This window comes from Episyrphus balteatus, chromosome 3 (assembly GCF_945859705.1).
Source record: "Episyrphus balteatus chromosome 3, idEpiBalt1.1, whole genome shotgun sequence".
NCBI classification, from domain to species: domain Eukaryota; kingdom Metazoa; phylum Arthropoda; class Insecta; order Diptera; family Syrphidae; genus Episyrphus; species Episyrphus balteatus.
In genome coordinates this window covers 63,114,227-63,141,288 of record NC_079136.1, presented here as the reverse complement: position 1 = coordinate 63,141,288, position 27,062 = coordinate 63,114,227, and the positions used below count along the sequence as shown (strand labels likewise).

Below are 27,062 nucleotides of genomic sequence, written 5' to 3'. Positions count from 1 at the left end.
TCTGTGCTAATTTTATGAATAAAAATTCTTAAAATACTTTTTAAATACAAAAAAAAATAATAAAAATTAACGGAAATTAAATCCTCTTCCCTCCGATTTTCCATTTTTGAATTATTCAAATTAATTCAATATGGACTTTTCCGATTTGTGTATATAATATAAAATTGTTCCCTATCATCTATTCAAACCATTTTTTCTACCCTACCATCTACCAATCATAACGGTACCCAAAACACTACCTTATCATTTATTTCCCCAATCTCAACGAACACATCCCATTTTCTCACTAGAAAAATAAAACTTGAAAAAAATTCAAATGGTTGTTTGTGAATAATTTTGTTTTGCAATTTTTGTTAAAATGTCCATCTTTTATTAAAATTTATTCAACAAATTACTCCAAAAAACTCTTTAACTTACTATTTTCTTTCAAGAGTAAGAAAATAAACAAAAACAATATGAATTCCATTCAATTCGATGGCCAATCATGTCGCAACATCAAATCCATACAATTTGGAATCTTATCCCCGGATGAAATCCGGCGGATGTCCGTCACCGACGGTGGCATTCAATATTCCATAACAATAGAATCGGGAAAACCTTTACTGGGTGGTCTAATGGATCCCCGACAAGGCGCCATAGATCGCAATTCCCGTTGCATGACTTGCACCAATGATTTAATTGGTTGTCCAGGTCATTTTGGTCATTTAGAATTGGCCAAGCCAGTTTTCCATATTGGTTTCATGATGAAAACCATAAAAATCTTGCGTTGCATTTGTTTTCATTGCTCTCGATTGTTGGTCTCACCAACAAATCCAAAAGTCAAAGAAATTCTTCATAGAACCAAAGATAGACCAAAAATTCGTCTCCGAATGATTTGTGAGATTTCACATGATAAAAGAATCTGTGAAGGTGGTGAACAAATTGATTACCACAAACGTAGTAATGATTATAAGATTCATGGTGGTTGTGGTTCTTATCAACCTAAAATAAGACGATCTGGATTGTCTTTAACTGCTCATTGGAAGCAAATTGATAAATTCCATCAAGAAAAGACTATAAATCTCTCTGCTGAGATGGTTTTAAGTATATTCAAACGAATATCTGATAGCGATTGTTCGATTCTTGGTATGAATCCGAAATTGGCTCGACCAGATTGGATGATCATTTCAGTCTTGCCAGTTCCACCGCTGTGCGTTCGTCCAGCTGTTGTAATGTTTGCAGCGACTCGTAATCAAGATGATCTTACTCACAAACTAGCCGATATAATACAAGCTAATAATTTACTAAAGAATAATCTTCAGAATGGAGTTGCTCCAAGTATTATTGAACAAAATGTCAATATGCTTCAATTTCATGCGGCTACTTTTATTGACAATAATCAACCGAGTTTGCCAAAGTCATTGCAAAAGTCTGGGAAACCTTTGAAATGTATTAAATCACGATTAAAGGTAAGAAGTATATTAATAGTTATGGGACTCGATTAACCGGGGGACGCTCTATTATCCTTGATGACAATAATATCCTACCAGCTCCCGTTTTTTGAAATATTACCGTTATAAGATGTAAAAAAACTACTTTGGAGGTTATGCTTTATGTGAAGAAATTTTTTTTTAATATAAATTATAAGAACTATTTTCCTTCTTTTTAAATTTTTTCGATATCTTTTTTATTGTTCGAGATATTGTAATGTATCAAACAGATATCACGATTTCATCTCCTTTTTAATAAAAACACACTAACTTCATTTCAAAATATCTCGAGCAGTAAAAAAGATATTGCAAAGATTTAAACAGTTTTTGAAAAAAGGAAAATAGTTCTTATAGAAACCTTTATGATTTATAATAAAAAAAAAATCTTCAAATTAAGGCATGACATCAAAAGTGGTAAGTGCATTTTCTAACGGTAATATTTCCAAAACCGGAGCTGCTAGGATATTTCTGACTTCAGATTCGAATTCAGCACACCGAAAACCTATAGAAAAGTATATCCTAGTCTCGACAAAAAAAAAATTTAATTTTGTTGACCAGTGAAATCAGACGATAATCGCCTCACAGTTTGAGAATCTTTAAAACTATTTGAAATCTGTCTGATTCAATATTTCCAAACAGTTTATATAAATAAAAGTTTTCATACCCTTAGAAGTCGTATTAGTCTAGGTGAGCTAGTAGTTCCTGTAAATCGGGCCGAGGTTCGTCTCCCGAAAATGAAATTGTTTTTTTTTTCTGTAAGACAATAAATAAACGATAGCTGAATAGGTCTCGTTTTCGTTATTCCAATGACCGATCAAATTCCAAACTCCACAAAAAAATAATGACTAATTACTACAAATAACCATTTTAACAACTTAACTGTCCAATGAATCGCATATGACTCAAAATATATGTTTGTCCCAAGCCTACAGAGTCCCGTGTATCATATATAGTTCATATATGAACATATTTTAATAAAAATATCTCCACGATCCCCATATAATCAAAAACCTCTCTATGTTCAATAGTTTTTTTATTTATTTATCACTCCACGTCCTATTAGACCATAGAATTTTTTCTGTATCGTGTTTCTGGAGTACATGAGTCATATATGATTCAATGTATATATATATATATACTGGTATATATAGATGGTCTTCCAAAGTGTCGATAGCCGCACAAGACCAAAAATAACGCCTTCAAATTTTAATTCCTTAACAATTTTTTTCAGATTGCTCGTATTTAACTATAATAAATATTATAGTATTATTATTTTTCTGTTGAATTTCAATAACTTCAATTCTGTGAAGAAAATCATTTTCAGTTACTCCGATTCGGTTGATATTCCCTATCATTTGAAGAGATTTTTGAATGTCTTTTTCATACTTGCAGTAATGTGTGTTCATTCAAAACCTTCAATTTTGACTATAACTTCCAGAACTGAAATCTTCACTGTTCATGTCCATATTAAACTGATAAAAAATATTTCCTTCAAGTTCCTATTATATGATAATATTATATTATACATATAACATTTATTTCAATGAATAATATATGATTAATTGGACTTGTTTCGATGAAAATAAAATATCATACGTCCATGAATCATATATGAGCACAAAACTAAACCCTTTTTTTAAAATACTTAACTATTAAGAGAATGCCAAAAAAGTGGGTCCTGAAAGTCCGTCTGTCTGTCAGTCTGTCTGTAAAAGAAGCTTCAGCCTAAACGGATGGACCGATTAATGTCAAACTTGTAGTCTAAGAGCCCACAGCAAATTTTGGGAGTGGAGGTATAACCAAAATGTGAGTATGCAGTTTTATAGCCTTATGCGTTCTAATAACGAATTCAAAAGTCTGGCAGCTTTAAATATCGCGAGTTTTCCAATTAATGTGAGTAGGCTAAACTAACACAAAATCACATTATGAATATGATGCTCTGTCATTTCCCCAAAGCCTGAAGACATCAATCTTGACAGTGCGATCAATAGAACTCAATATATAAGAAGTTTAAACGGCTATGTTTTGGAAACGTTACTGTTTAATTTTTCATTTGTTATTTTGAATTCAGAACTCTCCAAAAAAAGAGCCCTTATGGTTAAGTCAAGATTGATGTCTTCAGGCTTTGGGGAAATGACAGAGCATCAGTCCTCACATTTTGATTATACCTCCGCTCTCCAAAGGGATTTTTGGAATTCATTTTTTTGGACCAAAAACAACGGTACTTGTCATATATGTACTTGACGATTTTAGTACAGTTGAAATTTCTCGAAAACGGCTCCAAAATTAAAAAATTCAAGGCCTATCTTGTAATGAACATTTTTTTTTGAAAGTCATTATGAACAGTACCTGCCGTAGAACCGTTTTTTTTTTAATCCGATTTTCTCCGAAACTACTAATTCGATTTCAACGAAATTTTTTGTAAAAAAACATTTATGTATATAATTTTAATAATAAAAACCAAAAATAAATTTAAAAATAAAATATTTTTTTGGATTTAAAAAAGAATTTGAAATTTTTTTTTTTTTCAAAAATCAAATTTAACGATTTTGAAAAATTTTTTTCTTAAAAATACTTCTTAATAAAAGATAAAAATTGCATACTTGTTTTGAGGCTCAATTTGATTAAAAACGTTTTTTTTTTTTCAATTTTCTGTTCTTACAACTCTGATGATTCAATTAATTACAGGATATACATATGTGTTTTATTTTGGTTTTTTTTTTTTTAATTTTGAATAAAAACTAAAATAGGTATACATACAAATTTTTGTTTGAGAAAAGAAAGTTCTATTATTCGGTATTTCCGATTGTCCGTAATGGGATCTCTCCCGGTTAATCGAGTTTCAACTGCCTTTAAAAGTTTTTTTTTTTAACTAATCTCGTTTTTAATTAAAAACTAAGGGCAAAGAAGGACGAGTTCGAGGTAATCTAATGGGAAAACGTGTTGATTTCTCAGCCCGCACTGTTATAACACCAGATCCGAATCTAGAAATCCTTCAAGTTGGAGTGCCACGATCTATAGCACTAAATCTTACTTACCCTGAGATTGTCACTCCATTCAACATAGAGTTGATGCAATTGTTGGTTAGTCGTGGATGTGATCAGTATCCAGGAGCTAAATTCATAATACGACCAAATGGGGAGCGGATTGATTTGCGTTTCCATCCCAAACCAAGTGATTTGCATATAGAAAATGGCTATATTGTCGAGAGACATATTCGAGATGATGATTTGGTTGTATTTAATCGTCAGCCAACTTTGCATAAAATGAGTATGATGGGTCATCGGGTGAAGGTGTTGCCTTGGTCAACATTCCGCATGAACTTGTCATGCACATCACCTTACAATGCTGACTTTGATGGGGATGAAATGAATCTACATGTACCACAGAGTATTGAGACTCGTGCTGAAATTGATAATATTCATGTTACACCTCGACAAATTCTAACCCCCCAATCAAATAAACCAGTTATGGGAATTGTCCAAGATGCCCTTATAGGTGTTTGTAAGCTAACCAAACGAGATGTCTTTCTAGAAGCAGAACAACTAATGAATCTTTTAATGTATTTACCGACTTGGGATGGAAGTGTTCCAATTCCTGCCATTTTAAGACCGAAACCAATGTGGACGGGAAAACAACTTTTTTCTTTGATTATTCCTGGTAATCTGAATATGACTAGAACTCATTCAACACATCCGGATGAAGAGGATGATGGACCGTATAAATGGATATCGGTTGGTGATACTAAAGTTATTGTTGAATATGGCAGCTTGTTGATGGGAATGCTTTGTAAAAAATCTCTGGGAGCATCTGCTGGATCGCTTTTGCATATTTGTTTCATTGAATTGGGTTATGAAATAGCTGGACATTTTTATGCAAATATTCAAAAGGTAAGTATTTGTTTATTTAGCAAAATCTAACGAACTCTTCTGTTTAAAAATGCAGCTTCAAATTAGAACTCCTTTCTTCTTTTTATTTGTGAAAGTGATCGCAAGCCTTTCTTTTTCTATTATTCAATTTCTGTGGTCAACTGAATACTGGAGTGTTTGAATTTTGTTGTACTAGTATTTTATAGGCCAACATTTGTACTTGCTCTATAGGGCAAGTATTGGTTTCGTGTCGAAAAAAAATTTGAGGTTTTAATCAAAACCAACATTAAGATGATGAAGAAGTCGAAAAAATGGTTCTCGCAATTGCGTCCGTGCGTCTGTGTGTACATCTGTACACATTTCTACAGCTTGGGTGAATGTATTTTCTTCAAATTTTGTACAGATGATTTTTATAAGATTCTGAAAATTGGATTTTGTTGTTTATTATATCTCGCTTCCCACACACATTTTTCAAGTTATAGCAAATTACTCAAAAACGGCTCTAACTATGTTGATTGATTTTCGCAATAAAATTGCATTTTGAGTTTTTCTCAAAAGAGTCAAATAACAAACAAAATTTTTTTTATTTAACAACAAAATGCCCTAAATGTAGGCTCTTCCGCAAAATCAACAAAATTTCTTTAAAATTTATATAGAGGAAGTTCTAAAATCTACAAGTAAACTAACATAAGGTGCTTTGAACTGCAAGAGCAAGTACGTGCGACCCAATCCTGCATTTTATTTGTACAGTGTCCGCGAATCCAGAGCATTGTATTTGTTTTGTTTTTTAAGATGTTATCAATTAATCATGTATTTTATTGAATATAATTTCAAATTTTCATATCTCCAGATTTTTGTGAAATTCACTTTTTCATTAAAAAATCGTAAAATCGTAAATGCTTTAGCAAATAAGATCCAAATTTTGAAATTTGTATAAGAAATATTTTTTGGACCATTTATTAATGGTACCAGTCGTAGCCCTTTATTTGATTTCTGATTTTTTCCTAAATGACCTAACCGATTTTAACAAAAATTTATATGAAAGCGTGTGAGAACCCCACATGTGGAGCTGTAGTGTGCAGCAGTAAAGTGGGAGAGTTGTGATCCCATTCGAGATCATGAATGTCGTCGATAATGGAGAAGAAGAAGAAGAAGAAGAAAGCGTGTGAGAAGGCGTAATATGGTGTCGGTTGACAACGAGAACTCACTTTCTACATAAACAAATTAATTCGAGATAATGAGGTTTTACTACATATTTCAGTACCCTTCACAAATCTATTTATTTAAATTTTTGAAATCTGAAACATGTAGGTATTTAGGAACGTTTAAATGCAGAACGTATATTGTTTACCAATACAAACATGTACAAAAATTTTATTATTATTATTATTTATTAACAAGTAATTAATATTATGTACATGGTAATGTTGTTTTAAATAGAACCAATGTGCTGGGACTGTTAGCTCGACGATATGTATGTAAAAATTTTCAAAACGCTCAGTGTTAGATTTTATAAAAAATATTATTATTATTTTTTTTGGAAAATCAATTTTTTGAAAACGGGTTGATACATTTTTTTTGAATAGATACATTTTTTTAATAAAAAAAAATAATTTAAAACAAAAACAGTGCAAACGGTTTTAAGAAACAAACATTTTTTTTTTTTTTGTATCAACAGTTTTTCACTTATATTTAACTTGTACTGAAAAAATATTCATCTTTTCATAAAAAGGTTTAGAATTAAATTTAAGGTCGGTCGTATCGGGATATCTTTGTTCTCATTCGTCATGTGTCATATGTTCAGATTGCATCATCAGCATACATTTTCTAGACCATTACCTCCTTAATCTAGAGTATATCCCTTTTTCCTTCTTTTCTTTTATCGTCCGATGCAAATTCCGTCTGATTAAGTTTATAGATTAAATTTGTATCGGCATGCATGTGGCGACATGATGTTTTTGAGAGTGAGTCTAGAGTGTCTAGCTAAGGACAAGAACCACCCCGTCCGACGAGCCTTAGCCGTGCCGAGACAAGCATGACGCTGTCCTTAGCGAAACACAAAATTCGTCCCTTTGGCAAACCTAACTTAACAAAAAAAACATGAGGTAGATTTAAGGGGCTTTGACCATACAAGAGAAAGTGAAATTCTGCGTCGATACCAATCATAAAAATTCATAAAGTAATTTTTCTGAATTCTATCTTTCCTAGACTATTAACTATAAATAAGTTAAAAGATAATCTGTCCAAATAAACTTCTCCTTTGAGGAAAATAGCTTTTATTTTTGTAAATGAATTTTGAATTATCACTCCTCCTTAATATTTAATGTTTACTATTTCACACACAGGTAGTCAATGCTTGGTTGCTATATGAGGGACATACAATTGGCATAGCCGATACAATTGCTGATCCAAATACATATATGGAAATCCAATCAGTAATCCAAAATGCCAAAATACGTGTCGCCCAAGTTATAGACAACGCTCATCACATGAAACTCGAGGCAACACCCGGCAATACTCTCCGTCAAACATTCGAGAATCAAGTTAATCGAATTCTAAACGATGCTCGAGATAAAACCGGAGGATCTGCCAAGAAATCTTTAACAGAATACAACAACTTAAAATCGATGGTAGTGGCAGGATCAAAAGGTTCCAACATCAATATCTCTCAGGTGATTGCTTGTGTCGGCCAACAAAATGTCGAAGGTAAACGCATACCATATGGATTTCGTAAACGCACATTGCCACATTTCATCAAAGACGATTTCGGACCTGAAGCAAGAGGTTTTGTTGCCAATTCATATCTCGCTGGGTTAACTCCATCCGAATTCTATTTTCATGCAATGGGAGGACGTGAAGGTCTTATTGACACAGCAGTCAAAACAGCCGAAACTGGCTACATCCAAAGACGTTTAATCAAAGCCATGGAATCAGTTATGGTGCAATATGACGGTACTGTACGAAATGCAGAACGTGACATAATCCAATATTGCTACGGTGAAGATGGTCTAGCTGGGGAATCTGTAGAATTTCAAAATCTCTCCACTATTAAACTCTCCAATCGAGTATTTGAAAAGCAATATCGATTTGATTACTCCCAACGGCGACATATGGAGAATTTATTTACAAGGGAAGCGAGGACAGCCTTGCAAAGCTCCGAAACCCTCATCGCCGAATTAGAATCTGAATGGGAACAGCTGGTGCGTGATCGTGAAGGCTTAAGACAAATCTTTCCAACTGGTGAATCCAAAGTAGTCTTGCCATGCAATCTACAACGTATGATTTGGAATGTTCAGAAAATCTTCCACATTGATAACCGTCAACCCACCAATCTAACACCACCCGAAGTCATTAATGGTGTGAGGAACCTACTCGAAAATTGCACCATTGTTCATGGTTATGATCGAATTTCACGCGAAGCTAATGCAAATGCTACATTTCTGTTTCAATGTCTGATTCGGGCGAATCTTTGTTCAAAAATGATTATCGACAAGTATCGATTGTCATCGGAGGCATTTGAAATGCTCGTCGGTGAGATTGTCAGTCGATTTCGAGTAGCACAAGCACAACCAGGCGAAATGGTTGGTGCATTGGCTGCTCAATCACTTGGAGAGCCTGCAACACAAATGACATTAAATACATTCCATTTTGCTGGTGTTTCGGCAAAGAATGTAACTTTGGGTGTGCCTCGTTTAAAGGAAATCATTAATATTGCTAAAAAACCAAAATCACCATCGTTAACAGTATTTTTGATTGGTCCAGCGGCAAGAGATGTCGAAAAGGCAAAAGATGTCTTATGTCGTCTCGAGCATACAACTCTCCGAACAGTTACAACAAATACTGCTATTTATTATGATCCCGATCCAAGACACACGGTCGTATTGGAAGATCAAGATTTTGTTGATATTTATTATGAAATGCCAGATTTTGATCCAGATGATGTATCACCTTGGTTATTGCGTTTCGAATTGAATCGAAAATATATGACAGAGAAAAAGTTGACCATGGAACTTATTGCCGAAAAGATAAGTCTGGCATTTGGTGATGATCTCAAATGCATATTCAACGATGACAATGCTGAACAGTTGATTCTACGAATAAGAATCAAAAACTCACCAGAGGAATACAAATTCAACAATGATGAAGAATCAAGCGATGAGAATATGGAAGATAGTTTGTTTCTTCGATGCATTGAAAATACAATTCTCTCGGATATGACTTTGCAGGGAATAGAAGCTATAACTAAAGTCTATATGCATCTTCCACAAGTCGATACAAAGAAGAGAATTGTCCTAACAGAAAGTGGAGAGTTCAAAGCTGTAGCTGAATGGCTACTCGAGACAGATGGAACGGCTTTGATGAAAGTCCTTTCAGATCCCAATGTTGATTATGTTCGAACATACAGCAATGATATTTGTGAGATTTTTAGTGTTTTTGGAATAGAAGCTGTTCGCAAGTCAATTGACAAAGAAATGAATACAGTATTGCAGTTTTATGGACTCTATGTTAATCATCGTCATTTGAGTTTGCTCTGTGATGTAATGACTGCCAAAGGCCACCTTATGGCTATTACAAGACATGGTATCAATCGTCAAAATGTAGGTGCTTTAATGAGATGTTCATTTGAGGAAACTGTTGATGTTCTTCTTGATGCTTCTGCTCATGCTGAAATTGATCATTTACGTGGAGTATCTGAAAATATTATCATGGGTCAATTACCACGCATGGGAACTGGTTGTTTTGATATTTTATTAGACAGTGAGAAATGTCAAATGGCAATGTATGTTGATGGAACAGCAATTAAAGATGGTAATTGTTTGTTTGGAAATACTTTTACACCCTATCCATCGCCACCAGGGTCAGTTATTTCGAATGCTTCGAATAGCATTCGGAGTTTATGTTTTTCACCAACAGGATCTGTTCGTTCGGTATCGTCTGGATATGAAAGTCCAGGATCTCCATACTATTCGCCATTATCTCCTGGTAGTACATTTGAAGAATCATGGTTGCCCAAGATTAAAAGTATGCAATCACCAACACAATATTCACCAACTTCACCAATATACTCACCAAGCTGCCATTATCTCGCAGAGAGTCCTCGATCTTTGTCACAGTGTGATTCGTATTCACCGACAAGTCCGAATGCCTCGCCATGCCATTCGACACCGAGATATTCACCAAGTTCACCATGTTATGATATAAAAATGGGAATTTTCTCAACATCGCCTAGTTATTCACCAACTTCACCATTCTTTCCAGTTCCAGCACCTCCAACATTACCACATAGTAACAATTCGTCACTGACTTCATCGCCATATTCCCCATCGACACTGTATTCTTCATCACCGTATTCACCATCTTCCCCTCTAATGAATTCACCATCTTCACCTCTCATCAAATCCCCAGAGCCAAATTCAAATCAAATTAAGATAAAACAAGAAAAATTCTCACGACAATATTCACCAACAAGTCCAACTTTTTCATCGGCGGGTGGTGGTGGTTTTAGTGTGGTGGCAACACCAAATTATTCACCAACAAGTCCAACATACTCACCAACAAGTCCATCATATTCACCAACAAGTCCATCATACTCTCCAACGAGTCCAATTTATACCCGGAGAACTGACTATTCTCCGGCAAGTCCAACATATTCTGGAAATCCATCAAGCTCAGGTTATTCACCAACTAGTCCAGGCTATTCACCATCTAGTCCAGCATACTCTCCAACAAGTCCAAATTATTCACCAGCAAGTTCAATATACTCAACAAATAGTCCATATTATCTATCGACTCCTCGTTATAATTCGAAAAATCAACCACGTTATCCAGATAGTTTGCAATATACACCGAGTAGTCCATCTAATGTTGGATCAGAGTGTTCAACACCAATATCACCGCCATCATTATATTCACCATCAAGTCCGACATACTCACCAATGAGTCCAGAGCATTCTGTACAGAGTAGTTGTTTTCCCAGTCCATCGTATTCTCCAGCTGGTATGAATTTTGCTGTGCCTGGAGCTTCACCGATTAGTCCGGGGTATATGATATCACCACCCCAAAGTCCAGCACCATATACAGCTTTTGATGATGCATTTTTACCACAGTCGCCGGACCATGAGTGAAGATTTATTTTTATTACATAATTTGTTTTTCTTAAATTTAATTTCTTTACAGAATTGAAAGAGTTTTTTTTAATTTTTTCAAATATTTAACTTTTAAAAAGTTGTTTTAGTAATTTTTGTTTTGTTTTAATGAGTTTATTATTTATTATTAGTATTATTATTTATTTATTTTTTTTTGTTCTGTTTTTATGATTTAGTTTTTTTTTTTTTGTTTTCTTTCGTTTCGATCAAAAGATTTTTGTTATCTGAATATTTTCATTTAAAAATATTTCAATTGTTTTTTTTTTTTTATTTATTTGTTTCTTTTTAATTTTGTGTTCGAAAATATTCGACTGGTATTTTATTTTTCAAAAATACAATAATATGTTTATTATAGAAAATAACTAATTTTATTTTGAATTTTTTTCATTTTATTTTCTTTCATACTATTCCATGTTTTTTATATAATTAAAAAAAAATAAATATATTTAAATATTGTTAACATGTTGAATTACATTTGAACTAATTTGATATTTTCTTTAATTTATGTTTCCTACTTTAATATTTTTGTTTCTTGTTTCATATAAATATTTCTACAACTTTATTGTTGTTAATGCAATATTTTCAATAAATATTAAATATTCTTTATAACTCAATTTTCCTTTATTTTTAATTTACAATTTACCTATTATTATTTTAGCAGAACATTTTTGGTTTAAGCTAACTTTTTTAGGAAATAGGAGGAATGCTATATGTAACTAAAGATCATTTAAAATTGAACTGGAAAAGGATTAAATCTGGTGCATTCAAAAATGTGAGTAGTTTTTTTTTTTTGTATTCATAATATACGCTTAAGATATAAAATGATAATAGTGAAAAGAATACTTCGTAAGATTAAACTTAAACGGTCACTGCGGTGTATGTGTAATATTTTTTTTATTTTAATTTATTTCTATTGGATTAAAAAAATTATTTTGGTAAACAAATAATAAAACCAATTGATTTTTGGAAAAATGTATTTTTATTTATTACGTTAAAATAAAATAAATATTTTTGGGACGTTTTAAACAGTAACCTTCCTAAAACTGTTTTTACTTGCGATATAGGCATTCGTAAAAAAAACAAAGTTGAGAAATAAATTAAACATTACGATTAATAAAAAAAAAAGTTGGTCCCGCAAGCCCTTCTTTCGGTAGAAGAAGATAGAGCCTAAATTTACTTCAAATTTAAATGCTGCATTTTTTTTTTTTCTTTTAGATTTTCCAAAAAGGTTTTTGGAATCAATTACATATTTAACATAAAAAATGATGGTACCAGACGTCAATATTGGTAATAAACAAGGTGTACAGTGTGCACATCTCTTTATAAAAAAAGTTTATTTTGGTTTCTGATATATGTAAGTTCATAGATTAATATTATAATGCAGAAAAAAATATCATTTCAGTTTTCAAATCGTTTTTTTTTTTTTTTTATTTGGACCCAATTTTTCAATCTTCTAATACACAGTCAGTTAACTGTTCGACGAATAAATTTATTAGACCCATAAACAATCAGATAAAAAAATTGAATTTTTCAATCAAGAGAAATCTATTCTACAGAATAACAAAAAAAAAATGCCAAATTCAAAAATATTCAAAATTAAACGTCATTTTTATTTATAATTGTTTTTGTGTTCTTGGGTTCTTCAAAAAAGCTTTTACATAACTATGATTTTACATACTATTGAGATTATTCCTAAGAATAATTTTTATTCGTCGCTGAAAGAAGCAGATAGTTTTATTTCTCTATTTATGTTTTATTCCTAGGAATAAGTTTTATCTGACTGTTGAAAAATTGAGAATAAGTACTAACTGACTGTTTAACTGACTATTGAAAAATTGGCCCTTAATCAAATAATGGAGTAATGGAGACACCCCTTACGCTAATGACTCAATGTGATAAATTGTTGAGAAAGTGTCTATTTAAAAGTACTTAATGATAAACTGTCTCACTTTTATTAAATTTGTGAGTTCCTTTTTTGCATGCTTCGCAACATTGTCTTTCTTAAAAAAATCTGCAAACATTTTTTTGTAATACAAGCGGCACTGCATTTAAGAATTTGGTACCGAAAAAAATTATAAAAAAGATACAATAGCAACTATTCCTAATATACGATGTTTTGTATTTTGTTTTTTTTTTTTTGTCTCGAATTCTGGTTCTGTGACAAGTTTGATGAACAAACTAATCATAATTTTATCATTACCGCAATTGGGATCCTTAGATCTTATTAAAAAGATGTTCTTCACAGAATAATTTGTTTGTGATAAAACATATACATACATACATGTATATTTTGACATTTATTCATTTTCTTTTTTTACCAAATAAGAATCGATTTTTTTCACAATAATGGCTGTGTTCTTTTGGGCTCAGTAAAGTACTTTTTAGTACTTCTGAATCTATTCAAACACATTTTTTCTATAGAATAAATGGAGTTAAATAAAACCAGAAGTATGTACTTAGCAGTATATATTTAAAGCCAAAGGAACACAGATAATATCACAGGACGTGAATCGACCCCCAGTTCAGTTTCAGTGAATTTTGTTAATATATTTTGAAATTTTGATTTTAGACCATATTAGTTTCTAATTTCTCAAAAAAAATATATTTTGTAACGACTCTAATGATTTTTTTAATTAAAATTCAAGTTCTGTCCTTTTTTTGGAGCTCAAATATATTTCAGAAGTTGTTTAGGTATCTCTTTAGAAGATCGATTTTTTTTTAATTTTAGATAAACATTTTTTTTAAATATTAAAAAAATAAAATATTAAGCAACTTGCTCAATCAAGTTCATGCACTTAGTTTTAAAATTTCCTCATGAATAATAATAATACTTTATTTTTTTTTTATTGTTAAGTTACCCCTTTCGATAATAAATTCAAATTATTTTGTGGACATTTAAAAAATGCAAAGGTGTTATTTCAAAATTAATCATTCATTTTACCAATATAATCATAAACAATCACATTAAAGCAAATAACTTTAAAATATCACGTACTTCAAACCTATTGTATCGAATTATAAAATTATTGTAATGACTGCTTATACCTACCTAAATAAGAATGTAAACAATTTATATGCACGCTCTTAAATGCAAGTCAAAAAAGCAATCAGATTCATATCGACATGTACCTTCCTACGTTGTTGTAAAATCAATAAACGAGAAAAAAAACAGAATGGTGACAGTGTTGACAAAATCAATTAGGTATTATATCTGTTATCAAAAAAACTATCATAACAGTTATTTAATATCTACTTCCTCTCAAAATAAATAAATATTGCGTTTTAATTTCAAGTCTTCTGCTTTTTTAATTCTCAACAAGAACACCTAAACACTTCTCTGGATAAAAGCTTTTACTCAATCGAACCCTAAAAAACATAGCCAAGATGCCAAGTCAGCAACTTAAAAAAAACCCTCTTCCTCTATGTCTCCATACTCTCTTGGTCTCATGAACACAAATAAATAAATAAATTCCTACTCAACCTCATTGCTCTCTTCTCTCACTGCTGATATAGAAGCTTATAATATTGCTTTTTTGTTTTCATATTCATTTTTCATAGAAAAAAAACCGCTAGTATGTCTCATTCTAGCTTTCGTTTGTTTTTCATTTGAGTGGTCTCAAACATCGCATCTCTAATCTTCTATTTGTCAATCTGTGTGTACTGTTATTAGATTTGTGTGTTGTCCTCCGTTCGGTGAAAAGAATCAATTTGCCACTCGCTCTGTGTCGGTGCAGGCTCCCAAATTACATTCAGTCTTTTAAGTCTTTTAAACTCTTAACGGACGCGCAAACAGTAGTTTCCGGCTGAATGCTAAAGGGGTACCTATAATCTGGGTAGTGTGGTGGTGATTAGAAAAAAAGAATGGAACTTGTTAAAGTTGTTTTCCTTCGGCACGGGGAAAGTGAGTGGAATAAATTAAATTTATTTTGTGGATGGCACGATGTTGATTTGAGTGAAAAAGGTAAAAGAGAGAGAGAGTCGAGTGCATTTGTTTGCTTTCCTTAGCTTTTTATAATTTGTTTTGATTTTAAAATCTCATCTTGGCGGGAAGTATAGGTAAATCTGATGCCTCAACTATCTCGGCTGCAACTCTACAACAACATGATTTAAAATTTGATATTGCATTCACGTCAGCATTGAAGCGTGCCCACCAATCATTGGAAATTGTTTTAAATGCTTTAGAATGCTCCAAGATTCCAATCCATTCGACTTGGCGATTAAATGAGAGACATTATGGTGATTTGACTGGACTCAATAAGAGACAAATGGCTGAAAAGTATGGCGAAAAGAAGGTTTTTTTCTTGCTTGAAATATGATTTTTTTTTTTATATATATTGTGTATTAATTTTTATTTTTAGGTACAAATATGGCGCAGAAGCTTTAATGTACCTCCACCTGTTATGGATGCATCGTGTCCTTATTATGAGCCAATAAGAAATAATCCGAAATTTGTTGATATACCAGCTGAAGAGTTTCCAGATACTGAAACACTTGAATCGGTAATGCATCGTGTTGTACCATATTGGGAGAGTGAAATTACTAAAGAAATTAAAAATCGGAAAAGAGTGCTGGTTTTGGCACATGGAACAATTATACGAGCAATTGTTAAACATATTGAAGGTAGGTGTAATTTATTTTTATTTTTTCATCATTAATTTAAATGTTATCGGAAAACTGGTTAAAATTTTGATTCGTGTAAAACAAACGGTGTTTAAAGATCGTAATTTTGGAGCGTTTTCCAACCATATGGATTGATGGGTATCTCAAACCTCGTTATTTTGAAAAAAAAAAAAAACATACTGAAATGCAAATTGGTCATAGTCAGAAGAATTAAAGAATGTGGCAAAAATGCGATTTTAAAACAACGCGTAATGGCATTAGGCCTAGTAAAAAATTGCCAGACTTTAGAATTTTCAGTAAAAAGAGGCATCTGCAAGAACATAATGTTTGTACCTATAAACCTGCGTTCTATGGTTTTGGCCATACATACAAAACAAGAAGAATAAAACGGCTAAGCGAGAGCCTTTAAGTAGAATTCATACAACCAAAAACCATAAAAATGGATAATTTTGCAAACCATTATTTATTAGTATAAAAATAATACATACATAACTCAAACAATAATAATTATTTGTTTTGAAAAGGATTTAAATTTTAAAAGAAACATTTTCGCAAGCGTTTTTGAAATACAGTTAAATATATCAGATTTGGATAAGCTCTTAAAAATTTGTTTGCATGCAAGCTAAAGAGTCTATTGTGTACCTATACTTATTTTTTTACAAATCAAAGTTCAACAAAAATTATTGCTCTAAGAAGCAACTTCCATTTTAAATATTAGATTCATTCAAGTCTGGCTCTGTGATTTTCACACCCTACTCGAACATGTAAGAACCCTAAAAAGACAATTAAAAATGGTAGTATAATTGATAAGCCAGATAAATTTTATGTTGACCGTTTCAGTTTTTCTATAAAAAAAAAAAAAATAGTACGCATAGCCACCGCACAAGAAGGCAAAGTAGGTCGATTAACCCTTTCGAACCCAAGCTATGAAAATCAATATTAAAAAATGTTTTTTCGGTATTATCGGGTCAAAAACATCACAACTAAGAAATATGAATAGCAAAAAGTTATTTTCCAAAATAATAAATAGCAAAACTAATGTGTTTTTCTCATGTTGCATGTAAGTAACCTGCACTGCCTATGACCACCAAAAAAAGTCGGAGAACTGAGTAAATAACTTTTTATGAAACTATAATGTATGCTAATTCTTCTAAGCAAAAAAAAACAAAACACTTTCTGAATTAACATTTTTTATATCTTTTTTTCAAAATTATGACCATATATAAAAAAAATTTTTTTTTGCAAAAAAAAAAAAAAATGTGAATTTCAGTCCCTTTCTCGACAAAAAAAAATTAAAGGTATGATATTTGACTAACTTTTTGTAATAATCCGGTAACTAGGCATTATTATCTTTCAAAAAAAAAGTTTAGTTTAATATTTTTTACGAATTTTTAAAAAAATGTTACATGAGAGTAACGCTGGGTCCGAAAGGGTTAATGATATTAATCATTATTCTACAAGTAATAACAATTTTGTTTTGCCATTCTGTATTGTTTTACAACTAAAGTAAAATATGTTATGCATTAAATTATACATATTTCCCTTTTTTTGCATATTGGCACCAATAACTTCCTTACTACTATTACCATTTAGATACGCATATTTTTGAAAAAGTTGGCCATCTTTTTGTTTAATACCACAGGTGTTTAAAATTTTTCATCAAATATTTTACATTTTGCATCAAAAATAAAATTTCAAGTTCAAATTCATTCATTCGTGTTTGTAATAAAATCGTTAGCTGATGATATTAAAAATACCCTGAACGAAAAAAAAGGTTATTTTTTATGAATTGGTTGCGATAGAATTTTTCCTATTGTTTCTTAGAGCAGTTATAAGTGTAGCTTTAAGCCATTTCAGGCGTATGCCCCTCCCCCTCGCTCCGGTGGGAGAGGAAATTTTCTGAAAACTCAAGCTATCGCTGTAGCTATTTTAAAAGCTTATCTTGCATTTAATCATGATAATAAGCAGTTAATTGGTTCGACTAATTTAATTTAAAAAATACATATTTAAAACAAAAAATGTTACGCATACGCCACAGTGTATGATCAGAAATCTGTATGATTTTCAAAATACTCTTTCAATATCTAGAACTAAGGTTTTTATAAAATGAAATCAGAAACAACTATCTATTAATGTTTTAAGGGCCAATTTTTCAATAGTCAGTTAAACAGTCAGTTAGTACTTATTCCTAAGGATAGAGAAAAAATCAATTTTTCAACAGGCAGATATAGCTTATTCCTAAGAATAAATCTATCTGCTTCTTTCAGAGACGAATAAAATTATTCTAAGAAATAATCTCAATAAAAATATTGTGTCAGTTGTCAAAGCTGTTTTGAAAGAATTTTGAAAAAAATACAGTTTAAAACAAGAAAACAAAAACAATCATGAATAAAAATGACGTTTAATTTTAAATATTTTTGAATTTGACAATTTTTTTTTGTTATTCTGTAGAATAAATTATTCTTGATTGAAAAATTCAATGTTTTTATCTGATTGTTTATGAGCCTAATAACTTTATTCGTCGAACAGTTAACTGACTGTTTATTAGAAGATTGAAAAATTGGCTCTAAGGGCCAATTTTTCAATAGTCAGTTAAACAGTCAGTTAGTACTTATTCCTAAGGATAGAGAAAAAATCAATTTTTCAACAGGCAGATATAGCTTATTCCTAAGAATAAATCTATCTGCTTCTTTCAGAGATGAATAAAATTATTCTAAGGAATAATCTCAATAAAAATATTGTGTCAGTTGTCAAAGCTGTTTTGAAAGAATTTTGAAAAAAATACAGTGGAAAACAAGAAAACAAAAACAATCATGTATAAAAATGACGTTTAATTTTAAATATTTTTGAATTTGACAATTTTTTTTTGTTACTCTGTAGAATAAATTATTCTTGATTTAAAAATTCAATGTTTTTATCTGATTGTTTATGAGCCTAATAACTTTATTCGTCGAACAGTTAACTGACTGTTTATTAGAAGATTGAAAAATTGGCTCTAAGTGTTATAAATACAAATTAGAGTTTAATCTGTTGTTTTGTTTCGGTGTCTATGACATGTAGGCAAAATTTCTTTATATGCGTATATCTTTGAATTCGGTTTAGTCGAGAAAGCCAAATATCTATGGGAGATACTGTTAAACGTAAAAAAAACGGTATTTAAGATACCGGCCGTAGTTACCAGGACCAAGTAACGAGAAGAGAATTAAGAGAAATAAGGAGTTAAGTTAAAACAATTGAAATTACTTTTTATTTTTAACGTTATTTTTTGAAACGAAACACTTTTTGACACAAATTTTTGGATACACCCTCCATATCGTGGCCACAATGCCTAAACCACGAATCTGCAAAATTGTAGTTTTGAAAAAAAAAAACGCCTTCAAAGTTTTAGAAACTCATGCAAACTTATGGAAACTTCTGCAACGGACATTGATAGTTTAGATGGATGATTGGGGTCGATGCAGTGAATAGAGGGACCGATATAACAAAGTTAATGACGCATTAAAGTGAAAATGTGCAAAAATGTAGATTTCGCGGTTTTGGCTTCGTGTCGACGATATATACAATTCTATGTCGAGAGCGAAAATTATTTGTGTCTTCATTATCGGCGGCATACAAAATAAAAACAAAAATAGCTTTTTTCATTAAAAAAAACTTCATTATTTTTGTTTTAATTAATTAGAATTAAAAATTGAAAGTAAAGCAATTGATTGTTATTTACATCACCAATTAGAAACAAATGTACCCATGATCATGAACATTGATATAGCCACACCTTCCTCAAAAGAATTCGCATTCGACTGTGGCTGTTTCCTTTTGAAATCAACCACCTGATATTTATAAACATTCATTACAATCTCTTTTAAATGAATGCGACAGTGCTGATTCGATACATGATATACATTTCGATGTCAAGAATTTCAAGAAATTACTTTGTTGTTATACCGGCAAAGTTTTTTTTTCTCTTTGTTATTTGATGGTCACATTATTTAACCGGCAAATGCTTTATAAATAGCATTTATAAAAGTGATATAAAATAAAATATTTGCGATTAAAAATAAATCACAGAAATATGTGTGTAAGAGAATTTGCATTTCCGAATTGCATTAAAGTGTGAACAATATTATTAGAACTAGCCGACCCCGCACTCAAGATTCGAGTGCCAATTGTAACTTTTATTTATGCTCAAATAAGCACACTATATACATAAATCAGTTTATTTACTACTAAGAATATGCAACACTTAATTTTATTCGAAATTCGAGAATGTCTTCGAAGGTTCTCGTCTTTGCTTTTAGAAGTTTCCACTTCCAGAAGGGAGAGGGCGTGGTTCAGCACATTTGTTTTTGTTTTTTTCCTCAATTTTAATTTATTGTTTTTATCTATTTCGGTAAAAAAAAAATAAATAAAGTATACATTCTGCACATCTAGATAAAATTTCCTATCGTTCGGTATATAATTTATGCCCCTTCGGTTTTTTTGCGCCTCGTATTTTGTACCACAAAATAAGTGTTTGCCGTTTTATTATATGATGCCAATTTAATTTAATGATTTTTTAATTTTCACTTTCATATATTTGAATATTATGTATTGATATCAAAGTGCAGAATGTATAATAAATATAGGATTTTAAAATAGATTTAATTAAACGTTAAATTATTAAAAGACTTTTGAATATAATGCGTTTTTAACAATTTATATGGTAAACTTGCAAAATATGTATAACTTTACGAGTCGCTACTTTTTTCAAATCTCTCATTTCATGTGTTAAAAAAAAGATAATAATCATAGAAAAAAATATTTTTGTTAACATTTTGAGATAATTGAAATTAATTAAATTTTTTGAAATTCTTTCAGGGATCTCAGATGAAAAAATAAGTACCATTAATATACCAAACAGTATACCATGTGTCTATAATTTTGATATTTCTACCATGAAACCTGTTGGTCCAATGGAATTTTTGGCGGAAGAAAGCTATCTTCAGGATCAATTAAGAAAAACTGCATCAATTGGAAATTGAACAAAAAAAAAAAAAAAAAAAATGCTAAATATTCTATATTTTTATCCAAAACAAAATGTATAAATGTGATGTGTTTTTTGTAGTTTTAAAAATTATTTAATAAAATCTGTAAGTGTATCTAGAACTTGTAGTTTTATTTAACTTTTTTCTATTTATTATTGACAGGGCTGAAATTGTATAGTTTGTCCTTAAACTCAAATCTACAGAAAAGAAGAAGAAGAAACAGAGTGTTTTTGAACACAGTGAATTATTAAAGTAAAGCTACAATTCATTCTTTAAAATTAACAGTTAGAACTTAAAGGTATTTGCGTACATTTGGAATATTGAATAATTTACTTACGAGTACAATTTAAATAGGTAAATAAACTACCGGTTTCGCAGGTTTAAGGGTTTTTTGTTAACGACTTTCCAGGATGTTTAACGCCTTCTTCAGGTTTTAATTTAAAAAAGTTACAATTAAATAGGTACAATTTTACATCAAAAAATACTTACATAATTCAGAAGATTTGTTATTCAAACAAATATTTTGAAAATTATGAAATTTTGAAAACTTAAAAATGTGTATAAGAAAATTAAAAATTATACTAATATTTTTAAAAAACAAGTATTTAAAGGGTTTAACATTTTGCAAGAAAGCTATGTATCGATCTTAATCCATCACAATCTTATCGTCATCGTTACAACGTTATCATTTCTTTTAATATATACATAGCAATTCATCCTTTTCGAATAATCAGCCCTATTTTGAGTTCACGTGAAATTTTCCCACCAGACATACCGTCTAACAGGGGTTTGGCATCTAACAGACATACCGTATAACAGGGGTTTTTCGAGTGTAAGTGTTGATGAAGCTATTAAGGCATTAAATATAATTATCTTATAGAAAAAAATGTACCAAGTGAAAAAAGATCTGTTTATTCCAAAGCTGCCAACATGTGTATGAACCATAGTTTTTTTTTCCAGTTTCGCAGTAAATATTTTAAGTCAATAAAATGTATAAGCATTGGTAGGTAACCCACAAAGCCCTTTCATTGGATATTTTCAGGAAATATCAAATATCCGTTGGTATATTTGTTATAATTGAGTTTGTGGCGTTGGTTATCTTATCTATAAATTTTAAGTGGTTAACTTCACTAATGTCGTTTTCTATTGACGAATCTCAGAATGAGAATTGTGAATCTGACAGCTGAAAGGGGGGGTGAAGAGGGGAAATAGTGGAAAAATCTCAGATTTCATGATCTATTTGCGTCCTGAGATTCAAAAAAATGACAAAAAAATGAATCTGAAATTCAAGAATCTGATTCTGGATTTTTATCAAGATTCACGCATACAAACACACGCACTTTCACACACTCTCCTCTGTTTGACATTTGTCTGAACATTTGTTGTTGTTTTATTTTTTTTATACGCACAGATTTCGCACACAATTACAAAACTAGATTTCATATTCTATTTGCAGTGGAAAATCTCAGAATTTTACACAAAAATCTCAGAAGTCAATAGAAAACGACATAAATCAATTTTCAGAAAATGGTACTTTTGATGCGCATTTTCTTGATAGCGCCCCCAATAAATGCAGGCAGACTAAGGTATTCGTCATCACCAGGACCCAGACTTCCTGTGACATTCATCGTCGCCTCAATAAAATAATGTCGTATGTTACATTCGACTACTTTTGGGAAAACGCAATTAAAGTTCAGATTTTTTTTTTTCGAAAACTGTACGGTCAATTTTTTTAAAAATATCATGACATATGAAGAAAATATTTGTCTATTGAAATTTGTTAGAATAATTTCAATATTCCAATCCAGAAACAAATTATAGTCAATTTTCTCCAATATGCCGATGTCGTATGTAACGTTTTCACAGAAACTATTTGTTAGCCAAACACATACGACAAATTGATGACACATACGACAAAAAAAAGCAAAGTTTAATTCGACACTTGTTTACTTTATACGACAAATAGATGTCAAATTCAATGCGAAAAAACATAGAAGAAGGTTTTTTCTTTTAAAACAACTAACGTTAATTTATTAACTTTTTAAAATCACATTGGCTCTTAGTAATAACCCGAGTTTAGCGAAACTCGATTTTAACAAAAACATCAATGGTTAAATAACATACATCTAACTTCTAAACTTAGAATTGGTTTAGAAGCAGTTCACCTACACTCCGCGAAATAATTATAAGGACAAATTTATTTGATTCGTCTTAAGATATGTAAGGGATATTATTTTTCATTTCTTTTATGAATAAGGAGACATGTATATGGGGGATTGTTTCCCACCATTTGTTTTTATTTAATTCATTAGAATACAATAATACAGTTATTTTTTCCGGGTCTGGAGCGAAATAATTATAAGGACACATCTGATTTTTGCACTAAAAGTGAGATTTAGCTTGATGAAATGTAAACAAAAGTAAGCAAAACAGTTAGAAAATGAATTTAAACCCATTATAACCATTTCAAAAGTAAAATTTTTCGGTTATTTTAAAATAAGACGTGAAAAACCCCTGATCCAGGCAGAAATGGGCAAAATCGAGTCCTACCATGAATAGGGCTTGTGTAAATGGGAAAAACTGGAGGATTAGAAACGTCCGATTGTGTAATTGATAATTTAATTTACAAAGGTGACATGAATAGTTAACTAAAACGATCAGGGAGGAAGCCTTTGGTCGAAGAGAGAGCCAAAAGTCACAAAAAATGAAGTATTTTTCGTGAGAATTTGACAGCAAGAGAAATTTTCGAGAAAATGAAATTGGAAGTGAGAGTATGTTTAATGCACTAAATAATGGAGGTCAACTAAGCCCATTCCTACGAAGGTAAATGGTGAAAACCGGTGGTCTTGCCGAGACATAAACTTGCCCGCCTTCGCCTCGGCAAAAATTATAGGTTCTGGTATGAAAAATGGAAAAACTTTTAAGTTCATCAATGAGAGAAAGTTTAATTTGGATAGTCTAGATGGTGTACATAACGGTTTTTCCATTTTTCATCCCAGAACTTATGCTTTTTGCCGAGGCGAAGGCGGGCAAGTTTATGTCTCGGCAAGACCACGGGTTTTCACCATTTACCTTCGTAGGAATGGGCTTAGTTGACCTCCATTATTTAGTGCACTCAACATACTCTCACTTCCAATTTCATTTTCTCGAAAATTTCTCTTGCTGCTTCGATTCCACAAACTTGTATAATAGCTTCCTCATTGCTATCTAAAGGCAGTTCTGTATATGGACCTCCACCTGTCTTCGCAATAGACTTTTTATTTTCAATAAGTTTTTTTTTTGCGCTATATTTCCTAGTTGTCCAAATCTGAAATAACAAAGGATGAAGGCAAATTCTTTATTAACACCCACACTTTCTTACCCTTTTCCACTCTGCTTTGGTTTTCGTGGGTGGCCCATTTACGTTTAATTTCAACGTGAGCCTTTCCCATAGCATTCTTTGGGTTTCCCGCGAATTTATGTTAGAAGCAGAAAAGGATTTGGCCAAATCCGGATTCTCCTCCATGAACTCCGTCATCAATTTCATTTGTGTTTTGTTTGCGTGTGTCCTATTAATGACAATTATTATAATTTTGTAATTATACTAAAAATTTATTTTATTTTATTGGTTTTCACAAAAATGTTTACTTACATCATTTTATTCAGTTGCACTAAACTTATAAGCAAAAAACTTTTGCCGGCAAAACGAAAATAAACAAAATTTACAGCGAAACACACGAAAAAAATAAAATGCAATACGAGAAAAAAGTGAGGCACCTCAACTGCAATTTTTTTTATATGCAATTTGACATTATAGGTTCTATATTTATCTTTCAAAATGTATTCTTTTTGACATAACAAGTGTTTGGATTTCGAATGCAAATTTTAAACATTTTTGTGTAAAATGGCAATGCTACTTATCATTCAAAGTGATGCCAGCGTTTTAAAAACTTTTTTTGATCATCTTACGCAGACGGAAAATTTTATTTGATCAAATTTGATTTTCACAAATATGACTGTCAACAATCACTTTAGCCGATTCCACCCCAGTTTTTCCCATTTACACAAGCCCTATTCATGGTAGGCCTCGATTTTGCCCATTTCTGCCTGGATCATCGGTTTTTCACGCCTTATTTTAAAATAACCGAAAAATTTTACTTTTGAAATGGTTATAATGGGTTTAAATTCATTTTCTAACTGTTTTGCTTACTTTTGTTTACATTTCATCAAGCTAAATCTCACTTTTAGTGCAAAAATCAGATGTGTCCTTATAATTATTTCGCTCCAGACCCGGAAAAAATAACTGTATTAAATTAAATAAAAACAAATGGTGGGAAACAATCCCCCATATACATGTCTCCTTATTCTTAAAAGAAATAAAAAATAATATCCTTTACATATCTTAAGACGAATCAAATAAATTAGTCCTTATAATTATTTCGCGGAGTGTATAAAGTGATAGAACTTTTTTAATTTTTTATTTTTTTGTTAAAATCGAGGTTTCGCTAAATTCGGATATATTACTATGGGTTATTGACTTGACAACAAAATTCTTTCTTAAAGAGAAATTAACATAAATAGAAAAAAAAAAATAATAGGTATGTACATTATTTTTAAAGCAATTTTAGTGTTAAGCAGATCACAGTTTACTAAAATTAAGTTACTATTCAAGTTAGGCTTGTGTAGTTCGCGAACGAACTAGTTCAATGAACTAGTTCATCTTGGTGAACTAGTGAACTTAGTTCACTTACTTAGTTCAATTTAGTTCGCGAATATCGAAAAAGATTTGTTTCAACAAACTAAACAGCGACCTAGAGCAGTCGTAATATGACATTACAAAATTTGGTCCTTGTCTTATATGCCGACAGCGTCCTTTTAACCCGACAGACGTTTAAAGAATAGGTGTTCAAAAACCAAAGTGCATATGAAATTGCATCCAATTCTTTGTGGAGCGAAATCAGTTCTTCTGCTCTACCTCAAGATTTAAGGTATAACTACAACGGCTACTTTTTGCAAAAAGTCAAAAAGTGAAAATTTTCAAACTGATTTTGTGACAGTTTTTCCGATCACAAAATTAATAATCATTTTTAGCAAAAAAACAAAACCGACTTCCATGGATCAAAACTGGGTTTTATGGTTTTTAAAATAGTTCCTATGGCTACAAATGAACGAAATTGAAATGGGACCACACTGCAGCCACCAGGTTTCCATTACAAAAAGAACTATCAAAATTGGTTCACTCAGTCCAAAGTTATGCGGTAACAAACATAAAAAAAAAAAAAAAAAAAAAAAAAAAAAATACAGACGAATTGAATACCTCCTCCTTTTTGGAAGTCGGTAAAAAATAATGATGCAGAAGGCTTATTTTTTCGTTTAAAAAACAATTTTTGTAGTTTTTTCCAAAAATAAATAGCGCTAGAAAGATGGCTTGTGCCAGTATCAGCGTTTCTTCTTCAAGCACCACTTAGTCTTATTTCTGAGCAAGAACAAAAAACTAGTAGCATCTTTGTCCTTGCATTAATGATTTAATGAAAGCAAAACGAACTTCTTCTAGACTATATGAACGAAATAAAAAATAAAATATGTACATATCTGTTTTTTTAGGTTGTATTTGTTTTATTATGTAGAATGCGTCAATTTTACATAAATTTACATAATAATAAACAAACTAATTTTGTTTTTTAATTCTAACAAAACCGGGGTGATTAAAATAAATTGAACTAAAATGAACTAGTTCAGAACTAGTTCAGTATCGTGATTTGAACTAAAGTGATCGATCACTCAAATGAACTAAAGTGCCCAACTCTAATTCAAGTTGAATTAAAATTATTACAGTTTTAAGATAGCACGATAAAAGCTTCATACAAATTTCGTAGGGCCAAGTTTTCATTGTCACTGGATTCGAAACATTGGGGGAACCTAAAGGATCGGCATCAAAGAATTCATCTTCCAATATTT

At 31.1% G+C, this 27,062-nt stretch overlaps 2 protein-coding genes across 2 annotated transcripts; both read left to right on the top strand.

Moving 5' to 3' along the window:
• The first annotated feature begins 306 nt into the window (after positions 1 to 306).
• On the top strand, positions 307 to 11,914 carry LOC129916520 (DNA-directed RNA polymerase II subunit RPB1-like). The gene is made up of 3 exons (XM_055996516.1): positions 307 to 1,448; positions 4,370 to 5,359; positions 7,684 to 11,914. The coding sequence occupies exons 1-3, from the start codon at positions 456 to 458 to the stop codon at positions 11,461 to 11,463; spliced, it is 5,763 nt and encodes a 1,920-aa protein (XP_055852491.1). The 5' UTR covers positions 307 to 455; the 3' UTR covers positions 11,464 to 11,914.
• A 3,153-nt stretch (positions 11,915 to 15,067) lies between these two features.
• Positions 15,068 to 21,246, top strand: LOC129916524 (phosphoglycerate mutase 2-like). Its single transcript, XM_055996525.1, has 4 exons — positions 15,068 to 15,445; positions 15,541 to 15,776; positions 15,843 to 16,104; positions 20,959 to 21,246. The coding sequence occupies exons 1-4, from the start codon at positions 15,346 to 15,348 to the stop codon at positions 21,120 to 21,122; spliced, it is 762 nt and encodes a 253-aa protein (XP_055852500.1). The 5' UTR covers positions 15,068 to 15,345; the 3' UTR covers positions 21,123 to 21,246.
• The last annotated feature ends 5,816 nt before the right edge of the window (positions 21,247 to 27,062 follow it).

Coding starts and splice junctions, on each gene's coding strand:
- LOC129916520 (XM_055996516.1), top strand. CDS start 456: ATGAATTCCATTCAATTCGATGGCCAATCATGTCGCAACATCAAATCC. Junction 1,449..4,369: donor GTATTAAATCACGATTAAAG/GTAAGAAGTATA, acceptor TTAAAAACTAAG/GGCAAAGAAGGACGAGTTCG. Junction 5,360..7,683: donor TTTATGCAAATATTCAAAAG/GTAAGTATTTGT, acceptor TTTCACACACAG/GTAGTCAATGCTTGGTTGCT.
- LOC129916524 (XM_055996525.1), top strand. CDS start 15,346: ATGGAACTTGTTAAAGTTGTTTTCCTTCGGCACGGGGAAAGTGAGTGG. Junction 15,777..15,842: donor AAAAGTATGGCGAAAAGAAG/GTTTTTTTCTTG, acceptor TTTTATTTTTAG/GTACAAATATGGCGCAGAAG. Junction 16,105..20,958: donor AATTGTTAAACATATTGAAG/GTAGGTGTAATT, acceptor AAATTCTTTCAG/GGATCTCAGATGAAAAAATA.